At 66.3% G+C, this 21891-nt stretch overlaps 1 protein-coding gene across 1 annotated transcript; it reads left to right on the top strand.

Moving 5' to 3' along the window:
* Positions 1-8505: 8505 nt before the first annotated feature.
* Positions 8506-21177, top strand: TNK2 (tyrosine kinase non receptor 2). The gene is made up of 15 exons (XM_082486925.1): positions 8506-8683; positions 8834-8904; positions 10117-10329; positions 10419-10571; positions 10768-11045; positions 11122-11248; positions 11327-11473; positions 11844-11938; positions 14948-15142; positions 16592-16683; positions 17204-17248; positions 17610-18925; positions 19403-19498; positions 19588-19715; positions 19824-21177. The coding sequence occupies exons 1-15, from the start codon at positions 8521-8523 to the stop codon at positions 19828-19830; spliced, it is 3126 nt and encodes a 1041-aa protein (XP_082343051.1). The 5' UTR covers positions 8506-8520; the 3' UTR covers positions 19831-21177.
* Positions 21178-21891: the final 714 nt, after the last annotated feature.

The raw sequence follows: 21891 nt of genomic DNA, 5'->3' as shown, positions 1-21891 counted from the left end.
GGGTGCTGCAGGCCCACCCTCGGCTGCAGCCCTGGTGCCGCTGCTGGCCCCAAACCCGCTGCTCCCCGCAGGGAGCGGGGCACAAGCAGCCTCTGCACACACACACCCCCCCCCGGCCCGAGGCCTGGGGGTGCTGGGTGGGGGCCGTGCAGGCTGTGCAACCTGTTACCAGCCCCTGGAGCTACCCGGGCCTCGTTAGCCTGGTATTCATTAGTGCAGGGTGTGGGCCAGACCTGCCAGTGGGGTATTGTGGGTATTGCTGGGGGGGGGCTGACAGTGCTTCCCTCCTCCTCCTCCTCAGGCGGCTGCCAGCCTGCTGTTCCAAAGTGGCTCAGCCTCCCCCAGGGCGTGGGGGGCCTCCGTGGGCAGAGGAACAGCTCCAACGGGACCAGGAACTGCTGGGGGCTTGTAGCCAAGCCCTGTCCCAGCCACTCTGCGGACCAGACCTTGCTCTGTGCCTCAGTTTACCCCCTGAGAGGCCCCATCCTGCCCCTGGAGCACCAGGGGTTTCACTCTGGTTATGCCCACAAGGGCTGGTAGCCAGCTGGGGCAAAGCATGCCGGGGGGCAATACCCACTCGTATGGGTTTTGGGGGGCAGGAAAGGGCTCTGCCCCACACACAGCCCCCGCTGGGACAGGCTTGAAGGAGAAAGTCTATCTCCAGCCCTCTGCTGAGCAGCCCCGGGGGGGCACTGCCAGTGCTGCAGCCTGGCTAATTAGGCTGCTGTCAATTAGAGCTAATGACCAGCAGATGCTGGATGGTCTGGCCAGAGTGCTGATGCTGGGGAAGTTGGGGGGTGGGGGTGTTTAGCCTTCACCCCCGCCAGCTCCAGGGGTCCCACCTCCCCTGCTCCCAGCACCTAGCGCAGAGGGGAGATGCTGCGGCGTGGACATGGCTTTGTGCCCAGCTGGCCTGAGGCCTGGCAAACTCGTTTCGTGCCAGCTGCAGCCTGCCCCAAGGGCGCATCCTGCAGTGGCTTTGGGGTGGAGGGTACTGCTGGCAGCACCCCTAGGGCAGAGGGGCTGGTTGGACCTGAGGCTCAGGGTGCGTGCTGGTGCGCCCCCTTCCCTGGCAGGACCAGGGGGCAAAGCCCACCCGTGCCCCAGGGCGGTGGGGGGGGGCAGCTCCACAAAGGGTCTTTCAGCCGCCTGGGCAGGGCGGGGGGTGGCCTCGGGTCTGGGGAGATGTTCCCACCCCTGAACCCCCAGGGAGTCTGGAGGGTCCAGGGTGGGCAGACTGGGGGGGTTTCTGGACTGGGGGGCCTATCCTGACCTCTCCCTCCCACTTTGCCCCAGGGGAACCCAGCAGCTGGTGTCACCGCAGCCCTGCCATCCCCATGGCTGAGCCCTGACACTGTGTCCCCTCGCACACCGCCTGGCTTGCAGCGACACCGGGGCTGGCACTGCCAAGGGACCCCTGCAGCGCCGCCACCGCAGTCCAGGTGAGAGGAGCGTGGGGGCCAGGGAGTGCGAACCAGCCTTTCGCCGGCACAGGGTGGCCACGTCCCCACCATGGCAGCGTCCCCAGGGGCCATGACGTCAAGGCTCAGTGACGCCAAGCCTACTGCCCTCTTCCCCTCCCCGGCGCTGCCCGTGGGCACAGAGCTGAGGGTGGGCAGGGTGCTGTGAGTGCCAAGGGGTGCTGCTTTGCCTGCTTGTCCCCCAAAACGCTGTGCTGTGTCCCTGCCTTGGTGGGAGTGCTTGGGGCTGAGGTGGGGGTCAGCTATGGGGTGGGCAATTCCTGCCGGTCTGCTGCCTGCGCCGGGGAGCCGGGAGGCACAGGGCGGGCTCAACCCGCCCCGGCTTGACCTGCGGAGGGGATTTAGTGGAGGAAAGAGGCTTAGGGAGGGGATTGGGGTTGCGCCGGGCTATGTCGGGGTGGGGGGGTCCCTCGCTGCCTGGCTGCGTCTCTCTTCCCTGAACGGCTGCTGCTGCAGGCAGGGCTCAGAGCAGGGGATGCTCTGTGCTGGCGAGCAGGATCCAGCCATGGGGCCAGGCTCCGGGAGCACGGAGACAGCAGCAGGGGGGAGGCTGGCACCCCGACCTCCCCGGCCACCCCCACCACGGGGGTCACCAGCCCTCCGTGCTGGACCCCCGAGACCTCCTGCTTGCCCGAGTTGGCCGAGCGAACGGCATCAAATGCCAGCGCCGAGGGAGGCAAAACACCTGCCGGTATGGGGCCCTGTGGTGGGGACGTGGGGTGGCACAATCCAGCGAGGGGCTGGGGACGGTTCCCCGGGGAGTGGGTGGCAGCAGCATCACGGAAGTGGGCAAGCTGCAGCCGGCAACCCTGTCTCTGGCGGGAGCTGGGGTGCGTTTGTATGCGTGGGTATGTGCATGCCCACACGCCTGCGCCGCCGCAGCCGGGCTGGGGAGTGTGTGTCACCGCAATTTGGGGCCGCCCCCGGGGCCCTGCCAGGGCTGAGCGAGCCAGCCCGAGGTGCTGCCGCAGTCAGCCCTGCCGCCGCCACAGCCGGTGAGATCACTTCCAGGTGACACGGCCACCAGGAAGGTGGCAGGCGGGCTGTGGCTGTGACAGCGAGCGGGGTGATGTGCCAGAGGTGAGTGGTGGACCCCATCCTCCTCTGGGAGCTTGTTTTGAGGACCCGCCGCTTCCCGGGGTCCTCTGCTTGGGGCGGTGGGCGCAGGGCATGGAGGATGCGGTGTCCCCGGTCCCCAGAGATGCTGGAAGGGACGCGGGGCCAAGCGTCGTGTCACGGAGGTCTGGGGTCTCTGTGGAGGGGAGGGACACCCTGTGTTCAGTGTGACTGTCACCACCCTGAGAGGCAGGGGACAGCGTGCCCTGTGCAGCGGCTGTCATTGTGGTGGCAGCCCCCCAAGGGTGGGAATCGCAGGCAGGCAGGTGGGTCATCACACATTGTGTGATGCTGTTTGTTCCCTTGTAGGGGACTTTGTTGTTTGGGTTTCAGCTGAGCCTGGGCAGGCCAGGAGGACCCGACACATTTCGGGGGGGTGACCCGAATCCATGCCAGGGCTATGGGGACAGGGGTTATCCCCTCTTGGCTTGGGGACTCTGCAGCATCGCTCTTGTGGGGTAGGCTGGCGGGGGTTTTGGGGCAGCTGGGGCCGGTGGGAAGGTGGCATAGCACGTGCATCAGTCACCGGCCCGTGGCATGCCAGCGTGGTGACGCCGGCGGGCCGTGCGCGGGGGAGGCTTGCTGCTCCCACGCCCCAGGCTCAGCCTGCCTCGGCTCCGTGGCTGAGCTCACCTCCGTGGTATGGCAGGAGGAGCTGCTGAGGGCCTGCCCCCGCCCGGCCCCCCCTGAGTCCCCCCCCAACCCAGGGTGGGTGCTCCCCAGGATTGGGGGGAGCAGGATGGGCTCATGCCCCTTGCCCTGGCACGGTGACAGCCTGGTGTCACTCCGGCTACACCAGGGTCTTGAGGGGTGGGGGGACCGTGGGGGGCAGTTCTGGGGGTCAGGACAGGGCATCGTGTCCCGTGGCGTTGGCATGAGGAGTAAATTGGTCCCTGGGGCTGTGCCATGCCCCAAAGGACAGGCAGGTCCTGGGGGGACTGCAGGTGTACCCCTCACGGTTTCAGCCTGCTTGCAGCTCTGTCGCAGGGGGCTCAGAGAGGAGCTGCGGCCAGGCGGTTTTGGGGTACGGGCCAGTCCCCATGTGCAGGTGGAGGGGTTCCCCATCCAGGGGGGTGGCTTCCCAGTGCCACCTGCTCATGCTGGGGGCCATGCCTGGTGCAGCGCCTGGCAGAGGTCTAAGAGACCCCCAGCTCCCTGCGAGGGGGTGGAGGAGAGGATTGATCCTGGGAGGAATCCTCCTGGTGTGCCCCCCCCCAGGTCCCCATCCCAGCAGCGCCCGCTGGAGCCTGGCTGCTCTCTAGGCCCTCCCATGTGTGCGCCAACGCTGCTGGGTCGCTGCGGAGCAGCCATCTTCCCAGCGCACCCCATCCCCCTCTGCCGGCGCAGGGAAGCAGGAGGGATGCTGGGGACGCTTCCAGCCCCAGACCCCCCCCCCCCCCAGCCCTCTGCAGGTGCCCAGGAGGGGGTTACGGTGCCTCCTCACCCACCCCGTTTGCCACAGAGCCGTGGCTGCTGGACGATGCTCCCCCCTCATCCTCCTCCTCCGCCCGGCTGCCTGCACCGCATCCCTGCTGGTGGGCTGCACTGTGCCGGGGTGGGGGGGAGAAGGGGGCTACGAGCGCAGCGCTGGGGCTGGCAGCAATGCCACCGCCTCTCTGCTCGGGTGCCGGAGCGGGGTCAGCAGGCGGGCAGTGGAGCTGCTGAGCCAGGAGGAAGAGAGCGGTGCCAGGCTGGGATTGGGGTGAGGATGGATGCTCAAGGGGCTGCCCCCCCTTCTCTTTTCCCCGTCTCCTCTGCATCCCTCCATCCCCCCCTCCCCTCCATCACGGTTGCGGTCACCTTCACCCTCTTGCTGTTTTCCGGAACTGCAGCAACTTTCTGCCATGTGATCCCAAGCCCGGCTCCAGCCCTCGCCACCCCCAGGCAGGCGCGGGTGTCTCCGCAGAGCCCCCTGCTCGCTGCTGCGCTGCAGCCGCCACCGCCACCCTGGCCATGGGCGAGAGATGCGACTACCAACGCCTGAGCAGCGCCGAGGAGGAGGAGGAGATGCTCGGCCCCCTGCCCCACAGCTTCTCGGACAGCACCGGGCAGCGGGTCCTGCGGCCGGGCAGCAGGAGCTCCGTGCCATCCCCCCGGCAGGACATCGTCCCCGGCATGCCGTGCCGGCGGGTCAGTGCAGGGGGAGCTGGCGGGGGGGAGCAGCAGGGAGCACCTGGCTGGACTGGGTGTCCCCTGGAGGGGCAGGGTGCCGCTGTGGGGCACGAGTCAGTGGCTGGCATGGGGCTGGGGGGTCCCTGCATGGCATCTCCCCTCTCTGGCACTCGCGATACCCCATGGCATCTGGGGTGGCACGGGGACAGCACCCCCTGCATGGCTGTGCTCCAGTTCTGACCCACATGAGTAGGGCTGCCTGTTCCTTCCTGCTGGGGAAACTGAGGTACGGGGAAATGATGTATGGCAGCGTCGCTTGGCTGGGCCTGGCACAGCTTTGGGGGGGGGGGCACAGCGCCTGGCACAGAACGGTGACCCTGCAGGCTGCCATCTGCATATGGGGGTGTCACGGGGGGGGGGGGGGACGGCAGCTGTGCTTGGGGGCGTTGGGACAGGGGCTGGGGAGCTTGTAGGTACATGTGGAGGGTGCAGCTGCCTCGGGGTGTAGGGCAGGTGTTGGGGTGTCATTGTGGGTAGAAGTAATTGAGGGGGGGGAGTGTTGGCCACCTGTGTGCCAGCTCGGGCGGGTGTGCATGGCCATGTGTGATGCTGGGCGAGCGTGGGGGTGAGGAGCATGCCACACTGGGGGCCCGCACCCGTGGGCGCGCAGGGGTGCAGGCGGCTCCAGGTGTGTGTCAGGCGGAGGCGGGGGAGTGGGCTGATGGGGTGCCGGCGGCTGTGCGGCGCCGGTGTGTTTGCGCACGTGCGGCCAGGCAGGGCGGTAGCTTGGCGGAGGGGGGTGCACAGAGGTGACGCGTGTGTGGGGGGGCGGCTGCGGTTGTGCAGGTGGCGGGAGGCGCGCAGGGTGCCGGGGGTTGCGCCTGTGTGGTCCCAGGGTGCACGTGAGAGTCGTCACCGCCCCTGCGTGAGTCTGGGTGCTCGTAGGGTGTATCCCCGGGGATGCAGGGGTGGGTACGCACAGCATGGTGTGTGTGCAGGGGCCGGGGCCGGGGGGATGAGCGAGACCTGCACCAGGGGTCTTTGCTGCCTGCCGGGTTATGGGGGCTGTACGGGAATCTGTGACCCCCCCCATGATGGGGGTTTGCTGGCGGGACTCTGCTTGCCCGTCTCGGAGCTGAGGTTGCCATGTTACCCCCTGTGCCTGTGGGTCTATCAAAGAGAGGGAAACTGAGGCACGGAACCTACCCCGGCACAGTAGGAGAGGCTGGGTCTCCCTGCTCCCTTTTGGAGACCAGTAGTCCCAGTGCGGGTGCTGAACTGGGCAGCCTCATGTGGTGTTTGGGGGTGCAGGAGGTGGGCTGGGGTGCAGGAGGCAGCGCACCAGCCCCAGGGTGTGCCAGTCCCAGTGGGGGTCGGTACCGGCTGATGAGGGTGATGCATGGTGTCAGAGCAGGGAACCCCCCGCATCCCCGGTGTCTCCTGGACCGGGGAGGGGGAAGCTGGCGCGTGGCAGAGGTTGGTGCCGAGGGCACTGTGCCCGGGTGTCCCCAGTCAATGGGCTTGTTGTGCCGGACGCCTGTGCCGCCGGGTGCCAGCCGGGATCCCAGTAGGGTGGTGTAAGCCACAGGCTCCTCTGGGCCTGGGGATGCACTTAACCCACTCCCAGCTGCCCCCCAGCACAGCGATGGCCACGGTTTAGGGGGGCCAGGCAGGTGGGGGCCGCAGCAAGAGGTTACTGTGGGTCTTTCCTCTCTCACGCTGTGGCTGCCGGCATGGCCAGCTGTTCTCCCCGGGGACTCCGTGGGTGGACAACAGGGCTGGGGAAGGGGAGCGAGCCCCGGGGTGCTGGTGGCACCCCACAGCAGAGCCCTGCCGGGGCTGGCAGCTGGCTAGCGGGTGCATTTGCCAAGCCAGAAGCTCCCCCTCTTGCCGTGGTGCCCATCGCCCTGGCATCATGCCTATGGCCTCGGTCGGGGAGCGGATAGCCGGATGTCTCCTCTCCCTCCCTCCCCGCTTCCTGGGGGAGAAACTGAGTCCCGAGAGCGTTTCCCAAGGCTGGGGCGAGTTTCCATGGAAATGGGAGCGAGGGTCTGGGCTCCCAGCTGCCGGAGCCCGCCGAACAAGGGAGAAAGCGGCACATTGATGGGAGCCCAGCCCCCTGGGCGCGCTTCCCAGCCCCGGCCGAAAATAACCCCTCCCGGGGAGCGCCGGGCGAGCAGCCGGCTGGGACCGAACCCCGCTGCCGGCTGGGGGTCCCCAGGAAGCGGCTCCAGCCAGTGGGGGTGACCCCTGGCCCTGCCTGCCACCGCTCCCCCCACTCCCCGGCCCGCCCCAGCCCCATTGCGTTGGGGAAGAGGAGGGCCAGCCGGGAGGATCGAGAGCTGGACGGAAGGAGAGGGAGAGCCACAGCCTGCGTCCGGCCGACAGACGCCCCGAGCCCCCCTGCCCGCTCCGAGGCAAGGGGGGGGATATATGGGGTGGCCGAGCCCAGGGAGCATCTCTGTAGCCCAGATGACGGGGTTGCGGGTGCCCCGACTGTGCTGAGGGGGCTCTGCCGTGGGACGCCAGGGAAGGGACATCGGCAGTGCCAGGGGCCAGCAGCGGGCAGCCAGGCAGGATGCGACGCTTCCAGGCTTTGCGCCGATCCTTCCCCTTCCTCACCCGCTTCCGCCTCTACCGAGTAAGTGCCGACCCCCCCGCGCACCCCAGGCAGACCCTAAGGCTGGCCGTCACCCGGCTCTGTCCCCATTGCCGTGCAGGCAGGGGACCGGCCGTCACCGCGCTGAAGGCTGGCGGCTGCTTTCGCCCTGCATGCCCCCGCGTGCCCCCACGCGCCCCCGTGCCCAGCTGCTTGCCGCACCCGCCGTATTTTTAGCCCTGCGCCGAGGGTTGTAATTGCGGTGACGCAGCCAAGGGACCTGAGCGCAGGGGGCGAAGACGCCGGGGGCCACGTTGTCTTCTTGGGGGGGGACAAGGAGAGGATGGAGGGGGCTGCCCCACTGTGAGGCCAGGATGGGGGGGTTCTCACCTCCCTCAAGCTCTCGGCAGCGAGGGGAGAGCTGGGACAGCAGGCAGGGATGGGTAGCGGAGGGAGACCTGTTTAGGGGGGGCACAGGGAACCAGGGGTGAGACCTGGCTCCATCCCCTCCCTCCCCGTGCCCTGGCATGGCTAGGGGGGTGACAGCAGCAGCACTGGGGTGCCTTGTGCCTTGGCACCAGGACCCCCCAGAGGCCCTGATGTCCCTGTCTGCCCCCTCGTTGTGGCTGCCCAGCGAGGTGCCACCGCTCATGGGCAGAGGATACTCGCCATGGGGCTGTGCTGCAACCCGGCCAGGTGTGCGGGGGTGTCAGGGGGGCAAGTGGCAGTGCCAAGGTGGCTGTCCCCACTGGAGACAACTGTCCCCTTGCCAGTCAGCCCCCCCAGCTGGGCAAAGGGAGCCTGGCAGGCACAGGGCCAGGCATGGGGTGCCGCTTGGCTGGGGGCCACTGCCAGGCATGTCCATACTGAGGCTCTGTCCCCTCCTGTGTCCCTGGCACCGCTGCCTGGGGACAGCCTGAGCTGGGGTGGAGGGTGAGCTGGTGTTTCTGTGGGCACAACTGGGCAGAGTGGAGGTTCCTGCCTGTCCCTGGGTTCACGTTGATGGGGTGCCTCTCCCGGCCCGCCTGGGGAGCTGGGGATGGGCTCGGGAGATGTGTCCCACTAGCATCTCTCACACCCAACCCAAGCAGAACCTCTGCCTTGGCTCTCAGCTCCTCCGGGTGACTCCCTCAGGGGACACAGGGCAGATGGGAGTGGGGCAGAGTTCCCCCTGACCTGGCACGGTGTCTCCGGCAGAGGCTGAGCTGTAGCATGCAGGCGGAGGAGGGCACGGACTGGCTGCTGGAGCTGCTCACCGAGCTGCAGCTGCAGCAGTACTTCCTGCGCATCAGGGACGAGCTCAACGTCACCCGCCTCTCCCACTTCGAGTACGTCAAAAATGAGGATCTCGAGAAGATCGGCATGGGACGCCCCGGTGCGTACATCCCCCCCAAACCTCCCCCTATACTCCCAGCTAGCTGCACAGCATCTTTTGGGGAGCCCAGAGGAGCATGCGTTCCATGGGGCTGGAGGGGACCCCCACTCCATGGTGGTTGGTGACAGTCACTGTCCTTGTGTTCTGCAGGCCAGCGGCGGCTGTGGGAGGCAGTGAAGCGGAGGAAAGCCATGTGCAAGCGGAAATCCTGGATGAGCAAGGTAGGGATGGGAGAGGGGCAGGTGTGGCAGGGAAACTGAGGCAGGCAGGATGAGCTGGACCTCTCCCCATGCTCCTCCCTAGTGCCCAGCTTCTCCCACGCCACCAGTCCCTGGGGGCTGGCAGGGAGATGGGCAGAAGCCCGTGCCACGCATGCCCTGCCTATGTGCACTCTGGTCCCACGCGAGCTCCTGGGTCGCTTCCCAATGAAGGACGGCCCTGCCACCCTGGCACTTGGGAAATTCATTCCCCTTGTGTTGTTTGCCTCTTTGCCAGGAAACTCGTTTGCAGCTAACAAGCCATAGAGCCTTTGCATCTCGCCCCAGTCAGCTCCGTGGGCAGCAGTGCTGCCCAGTCCACTGCCTGCCTCGCGGCGAGGGGACACAGCCTTGTGCCAGCAGGCTGAGGGCGCACCAGGGCAGGGGACCTTGGGATGCTCACGTGTGCTCATGATGCCAGAGGTGGTGCTGCTGCCCACCCTGGCACCCTCTGGCACCTTGCACCCCCAAAAGAGCAGGATGCTTGCCAGCTGGGTGCTGGGTCGTGGTCTCTCCCCTGCGTGACTCATCTGGGCCGGTTCGGGCTTTTAATAGAAGGCTACTCAGCCTCGCACCGGGCACAGAAATGCCACCTCCCACCCCGGCCACATGCCGGGCCCAGCCCCCGCACGCCCCGCCATGGATCCTGGTTGCAGAGGCTGGGATGGACCCGTCCCAGCACATCATCAGTCCTGGCTGGGGGAGAGGGAGGGAGAGCCTGTCCATGTCCCCTCTGGGCTGGCAGTGGCAGCAGCGCATACTGCAAGGCCCACGTCGCTGCAAGGATGTGTTGCCACGCTCGGCCCAAGCTGGAGGTTTCTCTTGGCTTCGTGCCCAGGCACATCGTGTGGCTACAGCCTGGCCAAGGAGTGCCCAGGGCTCTCCAGCTACCGGCCTGGTTTGTTGGGGAGCCACCGTGGGGCTGCTGTGAGAAGCATAACCCCTTCCCTCCACACAAATCGCAGCTCAGCATGCAGGCAGCTGGAGGAGCAGAGCCTGCTCCCGCAGCCAGCCTGCTCTAGGTAATCACCAGTTTGGAGCCATCATTAGGTTCCAGAGTGTACAGCCCAAGCAGGGGGTCACCCTGGCATGGCGCACTCACAGACCCAAGGGTCTGTGATGGAGATGCTTGGGGCATCTCCATGCCTGCATCTCACCTGCCTCCATCTCCCGCAGGTGTTCAGCGGGAAGCGCCCTGAATCAGAGCTGCCACCCCAGCCACAGAGCACCTTCCGCAAGCCCCCCACGCCACCGCCCCCCGAAGCCGGGGGCCAGCACTCCCTCACCTGCCTCGTGCGGGAGCGGGACCTCTCACTCTTTGAGAAGCTGGGTGACGGCTCCTTCGGCGTCGTGCGGCGCGGCGAGTGGTGCACACCTGCCGGCAAGACGGTGAGAGGCTGTTCATGGTGGGGGGAGCCGGGCAGTGGGACCACCCAGGGGATAAGACGCTTCGGGGCTCATCCCCGCTTTGGCCGTAGCTGAATGTGGCGGTGAAATGCCTCAAGACGGACGTGCTGAGCCAGCCGGAGGCACTGGACGACTTCATCCGGGAGGTGAATGCCATGCACTCCCTGGACCACAGGAACCTCATCCGCCTCTATGGTGTGGTGCTCTCCCACCCTATGAAGATGGTGAGTTGGGGGGGACAGGGCCAACCCCGATGCCACCCTATGGGACGGTCCCGCGTGACGGGGTGATCAAAGCCAGGCTGGTTCCATACCCCGAGTCCTCTGCTGGCATCCCCAGTGGGACACAAGAAGGCTGGAAACCAGTCCAACCAGGGTGGCCCTGGCCTGACTGACCTGCTCTCTCCTTCCCATGGCCCAGGTGACAGAGCTGGCCCCACTGGGCTCCCTCCTGGACCGCCTGCGAAAGAACCAGGGCCATTTCCTCATCTCCACCCTCTGCCAGTACGCCATCCAGGTGGCCAAGGGCATGGCCTACCTGGAGTCCAAGCGCTTCATCCACCGCGACCTGGCTGCCCGCAACATCCTGCTGGCCTCCAATGAGCTGGTCAAGATCGGGGACTTTGGACTGATGCGGGCCCTACCCAAAAATGACGACCACTATGTGATGCAGGAGCATCGCAAGGTCCCCTTTGCCTGGTGAGCCCTGGGGAAGGGGGGGACCTGAGGGTGCAGCATCCACGGCCTCCTGATGCTCATGTCCTTCCCCACACAGGTGTGCTCCTGAGAGCCTGAAGACGCGCACCTTCTCCCATGCCAGCGACACCTGGATGTTTGGGGTGACCCTCTGGGAGATGTTCACCTATGGGCAGGAACCTTGGATTGGCCTCAATGGCAGCCAGGTGGGTGCACAGCAGAGACTTGCCCCAGCGGTGCTTGGGGGGACCTGGGACCCCCTGACGGCACTCCCTGCCCCACAGATCCTGCACAAGATAGACAAGGAGGGTGAGCGGCTGCCGCGGCCTGAGGACTGTCCCCAGGATGTCTACAATGTCATGCTGCAGTGCTGGGCACACAAACCTGAGGACCGACCCACCTTTGTGGCCTTGCGGGACTTCTTGGTGGAGGTGGGTGAGCAGGGAGGGGGACGGGGGCCCAGCACCCCTTCGCACCGGCTCTGCTCAAGCATGGGCAGAGTTAAGGGTATTGCCAAGGTGGGAGGTGGTGTTGGGGGGCTCAGGCCAGGCAGCCCTACAGGCTAGGGGGTGGTGGGTGGTGGCATGGTTACAGCAGAAGGACCCCTAATGCCACCTTGCCCTCACCCACCCCAAGGATGTCACAGCTGTGAAGGGGTTGGGAGTGATGCTGTCTCTTGCCCATTTTGGGGGCTCTGCTGTGTGGGGCTGGGCCTGGCCTCAAAACGGGGCAGGGATGGATGGGGGGGGGCTGTGTCCCCTGTCCTCACACCCCTCTTCCCCCCCCTGCCCCCCCCCCAAGGCCCAGCCCACCGACATGAGAGCGCTGCAGGACTTCGAGGAGCCTGACAAGCTGCACATCCAGATGAACGACATCATCACGGTCATCGAGGGCAGGTACTGCACAGGAGGGGTGGCAGGTATTGCATGGGGGGGGAACACGGACCAGCTGCCAGCTTCAGGGCTGCCAGCCTGCGTGGGGACAGGGGACCCCAGGAACACGCAGACTAGGGGCACTAGCAGAGCTGTGGGGGGCAGGAGTGGGGAGGGGGGCTCTATTCCCCCAGCACACCCAGCCATGTACCCCACAGGTGGGCAGAGCTGCCCCGGCTCCCCCGGGAGGTGTGTGGTCCCCCAGGCAGCACAGGGCCACCCTGGTGTGAGGGGGGGGGGGATGTCACAACCGCAGCCCTGCCCGCACCTCCTCCCCCCCCCCCCCCCCATCCCCAGGCTGACTCAGCCTGCGGTGCCCGTGGGTTTGCCCCAACCTTGCCCTGGGAAACCGCGCACCGCAGGGCCGCTCCCTGCTGATAGTGGTGGGGACGTGCCACCAGCACCCGGGGACATGCTGTTGTCACCGGGCCGGGAGAGGCATGGTACCACGGTGGTGTGACCTGTCACCCCTACGCCGTGGGCTTCGCTCCTCAGTCCCCGTCGGCCACCCCGGAGCACGGCCATCCCCCTCCGCCACCCTGGGGACCTGCGGACTTGGGGGGACCTTTGGTCCCCGCATCCCCATCCCAGGATGTGCCCAGCTCAGGAACAGCAGGGACACCACCCCCACCACCCCCACCACCCCTTCCCCCAAAGGTGCTCGGTGTCCCTTTGCCCCGCTGGCACACGGGATGCTGCCCCCCTCCAGCTCCGGGGGGATGAGGAGAGAGGCTGTGTCCTTCCCCCCCTCCCTGTCCCCCTCCCGGGGCCGTCTCCCCGCGGTTAGTCACGGCCCGGAGGTGAATCAGGCCGGATTTGTGTGTCTGCAGGGACCGGCTTTCTCCCCGGCCGCCGCCGCCAGGGATGACTCTTGCCCAGGGTCTGGCGGTTTAATTGCAGGGAGGGGAGGGGAAGGGAAGGGAAGCGGCGTCGGCGGAGGGAGGGAGGGAAGGAGGGAGAGAGGGAGGGAAGGAGAGAGGGAGGGAGGGAAGGAGCGGCGGAGGGCGGCGCGGCAGCGCCAGTGCGCCTACATCGTCCCCGCCGCCGCATCGCGGCCGGGCTGGGGGTCCCGCTCCCGCGCCCCCCCCGCCGGCCCCAGGTGAACCACGGGGAAGGGGGGTGGAGGGGTAGAGCGGGAGGAGGATGGGGGGACGTGGCCGTGCTGGGGGGTGCCGATGGGTCGGGGAGAGCCGGGAGCGCGGTGGAGCGGGGGCGCAACCTCCCCTGCCTCAGTTTCCCCCGGAGGACGCCGGTCCTCGGTGACCCCCGGCGGGCACGTTTTGGGGTGTGCGGGGTGGGCTCTGCAGCTGGGGGGGAGGTGATGGCAGGAGCCCCAGAGGCTGCCGGTGCTCCCGAAAGGCCCGGAGGGGAGCCCTCTCCCCCGTGCCTCAGTTTCCCCCCGCGGCGTCTGCCCCCCACCGCGCTGCCAGCGGGGATGCCCGGGCAGGGAGGGGAGGGTTGGCGGGAGGGGGGGGCTCCTCCCGGGGGCCCCATCCGGCCCCGACGAGGCTGCCCGGGGCACCGTAAACACCCCCCCACCCCTTTTTCAAGCCCCTGCCTGTCGTTCGGCGGGCGCCGAGCGTGCGTACGTGTGTGTGGGCAGGGGCAGGGACCTACCTGAAAGCCCCCCGGGGACCCAGCCGGCCGCGGGAGGGGGCTTTCGGGGGGAAGCCAGGGCAGAGCCGAAGCCGGATTAGTACCGGGGGTCCGAGCCCGGATCCGGTGGGACGAGGCTGGAAGAGGAGTGGGGGAGTGGAGGGACCGGACCGGCCGCAGCATCCCTCCGGCGGGATGCGGCGGTGTCGGGGCGCGGGGAGGGCGAGCGGAGGGGACCTCCCCGGGGAGGGGAACCGTCTTTCCCCCCCCCTCGCCCCAGCCAGCCGCCGGTGAGGGAGGGTGCCCGGTGCCGGCTGAGCTCTGCCGCGGTCTCGCCGAGGGGTCCCGGGGCTGAGTAAGGCGGCTGGCTGGCGGCGAGCAGGGAAGGTAAACAGGAAAAGGGCTGAGCTGGTGGCCGGGGGTGACTCACAGGTGACTCCAGGAAACCGTGGGGCCTGTGCCAACCTCGCCGGGCTGGCACCACACGCCGCCCCCCTCCACTGGTGCGTGCTCTGCCCGCGGGGAGCGGGGGGACCCCAGCATGCAGGGAGGAGGGTGACTTGGTGGGAGTAGGATGGGGGGATGTATTTAGGATCGGAGCCCCCCATGTTGATTTGGTACAGGCTGGGTGGGGGGCACCACTTGGGGTGCCCTTCCCTGCATCCTACCTGACCGGTCCCCCTGGGCTGGGTGACCGACCTGTCCCACCCTGGAGGTGGCCACATCTTAGGGCAGGCAGGCAGCTCCTGCCGGCTCCTGGGGCACGCTGGGCTCTCTAGGGGACCGGCACCCCTGCCACCCTACTCACGTGGCCACGGGAAGTTTTGCAGCTTGAGTCCTCCAGCCTGTCTGCCCATCTCCCACAGCCCACACCACCCTGCATGGGGCTCACCGATAACAGGGAGTGAGGAAGACGCCCCAGCCCCTGTCCCCCACCATGCCCACCCCCAGTTTCCCCTGCAGGACTGGGTTATTTGAGTATTCATCAGCAGATACCGTGCACATCCTTCGCGCTATCCCCAACTGCGCGGGGTACAGGAGGGACCAACAGTGAGCAGCTCAGTGCAGGCTCCTGCATAATTTGAGGCAGCTGGGATGAGGAGGAAGGGGTGCATCTTTTTGGGCACAAATGGGAAGCTTTGTTCTCTGCCACCCATACCCCCAGCACCTCCTGGTGCAGCAGCCGTGCAGGGTGGGAGGCAGAACGTGTTGCCGGCATAGGGTTGGGATCCTGAGCGCCTGGGTTCCCCTCCCGCTTGTGCCACCGCCTGCCTGCGTGGCCTTGGGCGAGTCACCTCGCCTCCTCCCTGTCACCAGGGCAGGCGCGTGTCCCCCTCCCATCCCCTTGTCGGTAACGAGGTCCTTTTTATTCCTTAGGGCCGAGAATTACTGGTGGCGGGGTCAGAATAAGCGGACCCTAAAAGTGGGCCAGTTCCCCCGAAACACGGTGACCTCGGTGGCAGGGCTGTCCGCCCACGACATCAGCCAGCCGCTTAAAAACAGCTTCATCCACACAGGCCATGGAGACACCAACCCACAGCACTGCTGGGGGTTTCCCGATAAAATTGATGAGTAAGAAACTTTCTGACTTCTCTGCATCCCCTGCCTGCTCCCTGCCTTCCCCGCTGCCCGCCGGGCGCGGGAGCGAGCCGCGGCTTGGCTGCCCCCTCCCTTGAAGCATCTTTTCCCCCCCGCTGTACTGGGGATGGTGGCTCCGGGTAGGGTCCCTGTGGCTGGACTAACTCCCTTGCCTCTTCTTACTAATGGGGTCAGGGATGTGGGGGGCTGCTGTGCTTGTGGGGGGCTGTCCTTGCAAGGAGCACCTTCTCCCAGCCCCGCAGTCCCTTGTGGCTGTTCCGAGGTGGGGGGTTATTGTAAGCACCACCCCAGAGGTGGCCACGTTACCCCAATGCTTTTGGGGTGCCCCAGAGCTGCTAAACCACCACTTTTCAGCGCCTGCATGGAGGGGGAGACATGGTGGGGGTGCATGAATCCTCTTAAAAAGCAAAATCTGAAAAAAATCCACCAAAATGCTCTTTTTTTCCCCCCATGCTCCATCAAGAGAGATCTGGCTTGGTTTGTGATGGGAAGGGGGGGATCGGGTGCCTGCACCCCAGTGTGCTCTGTGCCCCCCTGCCAGGTGGGACTGACTGTGCACAGCGTGGGTGCTGGACACTGGGGGTGCAGTGGCTCAGGGCAGGGGGCATGGGTGGTCTCTGCCAGTGCTGGGCTGGGGGGACGTGGGAAGGCTGTGTGTAGGGGGCAGGGATAGGATTTCTAAGCCTGGAAAGCTCCCGCTGTGTAGAACCAGCTCCTGCGCTGGGCTCGGTGCATCCCCTGGGATAGTGATCCCCACCGCTGTTGGGCACCCCAGCCCTGGGACAGCTCTGCCGGTGCCTTCGGTCCCAGCCTGATCCCCCCACAGTGCCCTGTGCCGCAGGCTGTGCTGGTGGCCCTTGGAGGGCTGAACCGAGGCGCTGCGCACACGGACCTGGCTCGTGCCCCGGCAGGCCTCCCCGCGCCCCGCTGCGTGGGCACGGGCGCTGGGTACGTGCCGCCCGGGCCGCCGAGAACGCACCGAGCTCGGCACACGCCCAGGCCTTCGGGCTGCGCCGGCTCCCGCCGGCTCCCTGCCTTACCACGCCTGGCTTGCGATGGCTCGCCCGGGCCTCCCGGCACCCCACCGGCATGCCGTACTGGGGAGCCGTGCCCTGGGCGCAGCATCGCACTGCGGCACCCCGGTGCTGGTGGGGTGTCCCAGGCACTGCACCCTGCACAAGTACCCTGGGCATGGCGCATCGTGCACATGGAGCTGGAGAGGGGTGGGTGATGCCAGGATGGCACCGGGCTTTGTGCCATAGCACTGGTGTGCGGTGCCCCAGTGCTTGCGGGGATGGTACTTGCTGGGGCATTGTGCGTGGTGGAGGGGCTGTGGGGTGTCCTGAGGGATGTGGTGTGGGAGCGAGGGGTCCCACGCAGCCCCCGCTGACGCCCAGGTGCTCTACTCCTCTCTCCCCACAGGCTGTACCTGGGAAATCCCATGGACCCTCCTGACATTTTAGGTGTGGACCCGAGCACTGCCAGACCCACCCAGCTTCCAGGCAGGGCTAAAAGTGAGTGGCTTTTCCCCTTCCCTCTGCCTGTCAGCTGCGCGGAGCCCTCATGTCCATGCCCTGCTGCCAGGGTGATGGGCTGGACCCTCTCCTTTCCACCTCTCTGCTGCCACTTGCTTTTTGCAGACCTGGGGGGAGCTGGGGTGACAGGCTGTGTTGTCACCTGGCCATGTGCCACTGGCAGCAGCGTGGGCGGCCAGTGGCTCTGCCCGGCTGGACTCTGCCCCGCTGCCCTTCGTCCGGGTCCCTTGTCCCATCCCAGCCTCCCACGGCTGGGATTTCTGGTACGGGGGATCTCAGCGGAGCTGCCACGGGGAGGGAGCTCAGACACTATGCATGTGCTGCAACCCCCCCTAAACCTGCAGTTTTCCCTTGGGGGGGCTTCCCACCAGCATCCTCCCCATGCTCCACTGGTGATTGGGGCCACGATGAAGCATGCACCCCGCTAACAAGCACCCCGGCTTGCTCTGAGCACTCACCCCGTGCCTCTCCTCCTCTTGGGCTCTCTCTTCTCCTGCAGGGCAGCCGCCTCCGCGCCCACCTCAGCCTACCGTCCTGCTCACCAGTAAGTTGGGCTTTTTTGGGTGCTGCTCTCCTTCCTTTGTGCCCCCCTTCTTTTCTCTCTTAACTCCTTTCACCTTCTCTGCCCCCCGGGTACTGCTGTGCACCTATGGGTGATGGTGTCTGTGGTGGGGACACAGACGTGGAGCAGGGTGGCCAGCCTGGGGCAGTACCCTGCCTTTACCCACCCCACAGCTCCCCGGCACCCTGTCCCCTGCCCTGGTGTGCATCACTGTGCCCAAGGGGGGGAGCAAAGGTGGCGGAAGCTGGGGGGGAATTTGGGGGCTTGGGGTTGCAGGTGCTCCCCCCTTGCACCCCAGGGATGGGTGCCAGGACCCTCACCGTCCCTCTCCCTCCCCTCCTAGAGCCCTGCTACGACCCAGTCAGTGAGGAGGAGGAGGGTCTGCCGGGGGGTCTCCGGAAACTCTGCCTGAAGAAGCCGGGTGCAGGGAAGGGTCTGCGACCGGTCAAGCCATCGGCACGGGTACCAGGCACCAAGGTGGGCGAGCGGCAGCCTGGCCGACTGGCAAGCGAGGGGCCAGCGGGCGGCGAAGTGACCCTCATCGATTTTGGGGAGGAGGTGCCCCAAGGTAGCCCCTCGCCAGTGGGGGAGCTGACGGCGCCGTCGTTGGCCAAGCTGGCCATGGAGGCCTTCTCCTTGCTGGACAAGACCCCACCGCAGAGCCCCACACGGGCTCTACCCCGGCCCCTCCACCCCACGCCAGTGGTGGACTGGGATGCCCGCCCCTTGCCCCCACCACCTGCCTATGATGACGTAGCACAGGATGAGGACGACTTCGAGGTCTGCTCCATCACTAGCCCCCCGAGCCGGCGGGGCAAGACCAACTATGGCTTCGTGGATGAGGGCGAGCGGGGACCAGTGCTGGAGGACAACCTCTTCCTGCCCCCCAAGGAGACCAAGCAGCCCAGCCTGACGCAAACCACCGAGCTCTTTGAGGAGCTGCAGCAGGAGTGCATGAAGAGGCTCAACGTTCCCCTGGGACCAGCTGCCCCCACCGACGACAAACCCCAAATCCCACCCCGCATTCCCATCCCACCCCGGCCCCTACGCCGCAACGAGCCCGGGCGCTGGTCGGGGGAGCTTTCCCCAGCTTCAGGGGGCGAAGAAGACCGGCCGCCCCAGATTCCCCCCCGGGACCCGCTGTCGCAGCCCACCTCTCGGACACCCAGCCCCATGGCCCTGCAGGTGGGCTCCCCCCAGCAACGCGCCGCCCTCTGCTCCTGCCTCTCCACCTCGCCGGGGAAGCCCATGCCCACTACGCAGAGCTTTGCCCTTGACCCCAAGTATGCCACCCCCAAGGTCATCCAGGCACAAGGCAAAGACTGTTCCAAAGGACCCTGCATCCTGCCCATCGTGAAGGATGGGCAGAAAGTCAGCAGCACCCACTACTACCTGCTGCCCGAGCGCCCTGCCTACCTGGACAAGTACGAGAAGTTCTTCAAGGAGGCCAAAAGCCCTGAGGAGGTGCCAGCATCCCGCCTGGTCACCACAGCCACCGTCCGTCCCATGGTGCAGCAGCCGCCATCAGAATGCAAGGGCAACTTCTCCTCCAACAATAGCAACCCTGGGCCCAAGTGCCTGGTGAAAGCCTCCTGCAGCCTCCAGAAGATTGTCTACGATGGGCCAGATGGCTGCCGGCCTGCTGACAAGATCCGGCTGGTAAGCACCATCCTCGGTGTCTGTAAGCAAGAGGGGACACGGTGGCCATGGGCTCCCTTGGGCAGGAGCTATCCCCACCCTGTGCCTCGGTTTCCCCAAGTTCAACCCAGGGAGATTGGCTACAAGAGGTCTCCAGATGTGCTGTGGGACGTAAGTGACACCACAACTCCAAAATGGGGAACGCAGGCCCTTTTAACCCAAATTAGCCCCACTCACAGCTCCAGGGAGGGGGGGAGGAAGGTGGCTGTCATTGCAGTCCCCTTGGGCTCTCTGGGCTGGATCCGTGGTGGCTGGGAGTCTGCATCCATGCCCAGGAGAAGGCTGAAGATCCCAGGGATGGGGATGGTCCCAGCTCTGGGCTTATGGTACTCCCTGAGGATGGAGCCACAGTCAGGGGCAGCCCCTGTGAGCCCCTGCTCCAGCCACGGGCTCCTCGGCTGTGGGTGGTGGCATGTGCTGATCACACACTCCCCCCAGGTGCAGGACACAGTGCATGGCGTGACCACTGAGGAGTGCCAGGCGGCCCTGCAGAACCATGGCTGGAGCGTCCAACGGGCCATCCAGTACCTGAAGGTACCACACACCCCTGTCCCTCCTCCCCGGCTCCCGTGAGAGTGGTGGCACCCATGTCGCCCCCCTCACTGTGCCCTGTCCCCTTGCAGGTGGAGCAGCTCTTCTGTCTGGGGCTGAAGTCCCGTGTTGAGTGCCACCGGGTGCTGGAGATGTTCGACTGGAACCTGGCCCAGGCCAGCTCCCACCTCCTCGATCCCTACAGCACCGCCCGCCAGAAGTAGGGGCACAGATGTGTTTTTTGAGGGGGAGGTCTCCATGTCACGCTGCTCTTGGCCAGCTGGCACCATCGCTCCTCCTGAGCTCACGTCCTCTCCTCTCCTTACAGGCGGTGACAGCGGGGACAGGGCGAGCTGCGTCGGATCCGGAGCAGGCGTCTCGCCGCAGGGCCACCCCCTCGGGTCCCACCCCCACCCACGCAACTTGCTGCTGGACTCTGGCCTGAGCCCCCAACTGGGGGAAGGGGACGCCCCGAAAGAGAGCCTGCCCAGTGCCCCAGACCCGCCAGGGTGCCTGCGCCCTGGCTTTGGCGATGGGCTCCATCCCCTGGCCCCTTGTTGAATTGTTTTTGTAAAGAGAAATGTAATTTTAATATATATATATTATATATATAAAAAATATTCTATGGATAGGAGGAGGGTGCCTGTGGCCGTCTCCCAGGTTCATCCCTGCCAACACACAGGAGCAGGTCATGTCTCTTTCCATGGGTGCCAGTTCCTCCCTGTGGGCAGCCGGGACTGTGACTGGCGGGACCTGCTGCAGGGATGGAGCCCGGGTGCAGTGTGCCGGGGAGGGGATGCACGTGTGCTGCGTTGCCCCGCAGGCACTGGGGATCCCCAGGGAGCTGTATGCCGTGGGCACCCATAAACCCCCCCGGTGTTGGCTCCCAGGCTGTTTTGGGGTGTAAAGGTCCCCCTATCCGGCGCTGCTGGAGTTGGTCCCATGCTGTCCCAACCCCAAAGCTCGAAGGCTGGCTGTGGTTTTGACCCCTCTGAGCAGGCAGTGCTTGCCCACGGCGATGCCCCTGTGCAGGGAGCCCCACTCAGCTCCCAGCCGCCGCCTGACTCATGCCTGGGCAGGGAGTGGCGGGACCTGCGTCGCGCCCCCACCCACGCGAGGGACATTGTGCAACCGGGTGCACCCCGCTGCCACAGCCAGGTGCTGGTGGGGAGGTAGGGGGGCTGGCCCCTGTGGCGTCCCAGGCCAGGTGGCAGTGCTAACTGCCCCCCAGGTGGGTGTCAGAGCCCCTTAGCTGGGTTCCCTGAGGTGCCACCTTGCAGCAGCATCAGGGAGGGGTCTCCGTGCAGGTGGAGCAGGACCTTGGTGCCCAAACCTGCTGGGTCTGTGGGCATTGGTGGTACCTCGTCCCCAGGATGCCCTCTGCTCCAGAGCTGGTGGCTGCAGAGGAGAGACCCTACCACACGTGGTGAGTCGCCTGGCACAAAGGGCTGTCTCAGCATGGCTGTGGGTCCCTCTCTGTGGCAGATGGTATGTAGCCACACCACCCATGGCTCCACTCATCTCTGGTCCCCTGGCCCTTCCTGAGCTTGGAGACGGGGAGGTGTGCTGGTGCTGCTGCAGGAACGGCCATGCGTAGGTGCTTTGGGTGCACTGTGCCTCAGTTTCCACCTCTAAGGTGCAGCTACCATGGCATGATGGCCAGGTGGGACAGCTGTCAATAAAGTGAGGAAGGCACACAACCTTCACTGGCTTATTTCTCATACTTAAAATGATCCTGGAGCCGGGCAAAAGCCTGTGAAGAAGCAAACGTGTTTGCTGCAGTGGCCCCACTGGGTCCCTTTGCACGGCTGGGTGCTCCTGGCCTCTGTCCCTGGTGGAAGGTGACCTGCAACCCAGGGCAAGGCCCAGCCCCACCGCCCAATGCAGGAACAACCCCCCCGCCTCCAGCCAGGCTTGCGTGGGTGTTTGCTGCGATGGCACAGATAACCGCTGCACGCAGGTCCCCGCGGCGGTGCCAGCAGCAGGGCTGGGGCAGGGTTAACACACAGGACCCCAAGGCAGCAGCAGGAGGCTGCTTCTTCCTTCTTCCTTCTTGGTGGAGAGCCAACCCCTGCCAGGGGTTATCAGCCAAGCGTGGCAGGGACCCAGCAGTAAATGGGGGGGCTGGTGGGTGCAGGGGCCAGGGCTGACCCCCCCCTCCTAGAGGTGCTGGGGACCGCTTGCCTTTGGGCAAAGCCTTTGGGCCAGCTGACTTTGCAGCCCATTGGGTGCTCCCCTGGGGACCCTAATCTTGGGGTGTCACCAAAGGGTCACCCTGGGAAGGGCCTTAAAACCTTCCATGGCAAAATGGATTGTCCTCCAGCATCAGTGGGTCCCCAGGACTGGGACATGGTCACCTCTGTGGCAGGTTGTGAGGACACTGAGCCATTGGTGCC

This window comes from Vanellus vanellus, assembly GCF_965231255.1.
Source record: "Vanellus vanellus genome assembly, chromosome: 8".
NCBI lineage: Eukaryota > Metazoa > Chordata > Aves > Charadriiformes > Charadriidae > Vanellus > Vanellus vanellus.
Note: the sequence above shows the minus strand (reverse complement) of the source record. Positions and strands in the feature narration are given on the sequence as shown.

Coding starts and splice junctions, on each gene's coding strand:
- TNK2 (XM_082486925.1), top strand. CDS start 8,521: ATGCAGGCGGAGGAGGGCACGGACTGGCTGCTGGAGCTGCTCACCGAG. Junction 11,249..11,326: donor TTGGCCTCAATGGCAGCCAG/GTGGGTGCACAG, acceptor CCTGCCCCACAG/ATCCTGCACAAGATAGACAA. Junction 11,939..14,947: donor ATCACGGTCATCGAGGGCAG/GTACTGCACAGG, acceptor TTTATTCCTTAG/GGCCGAGAATTACTGGTGGC.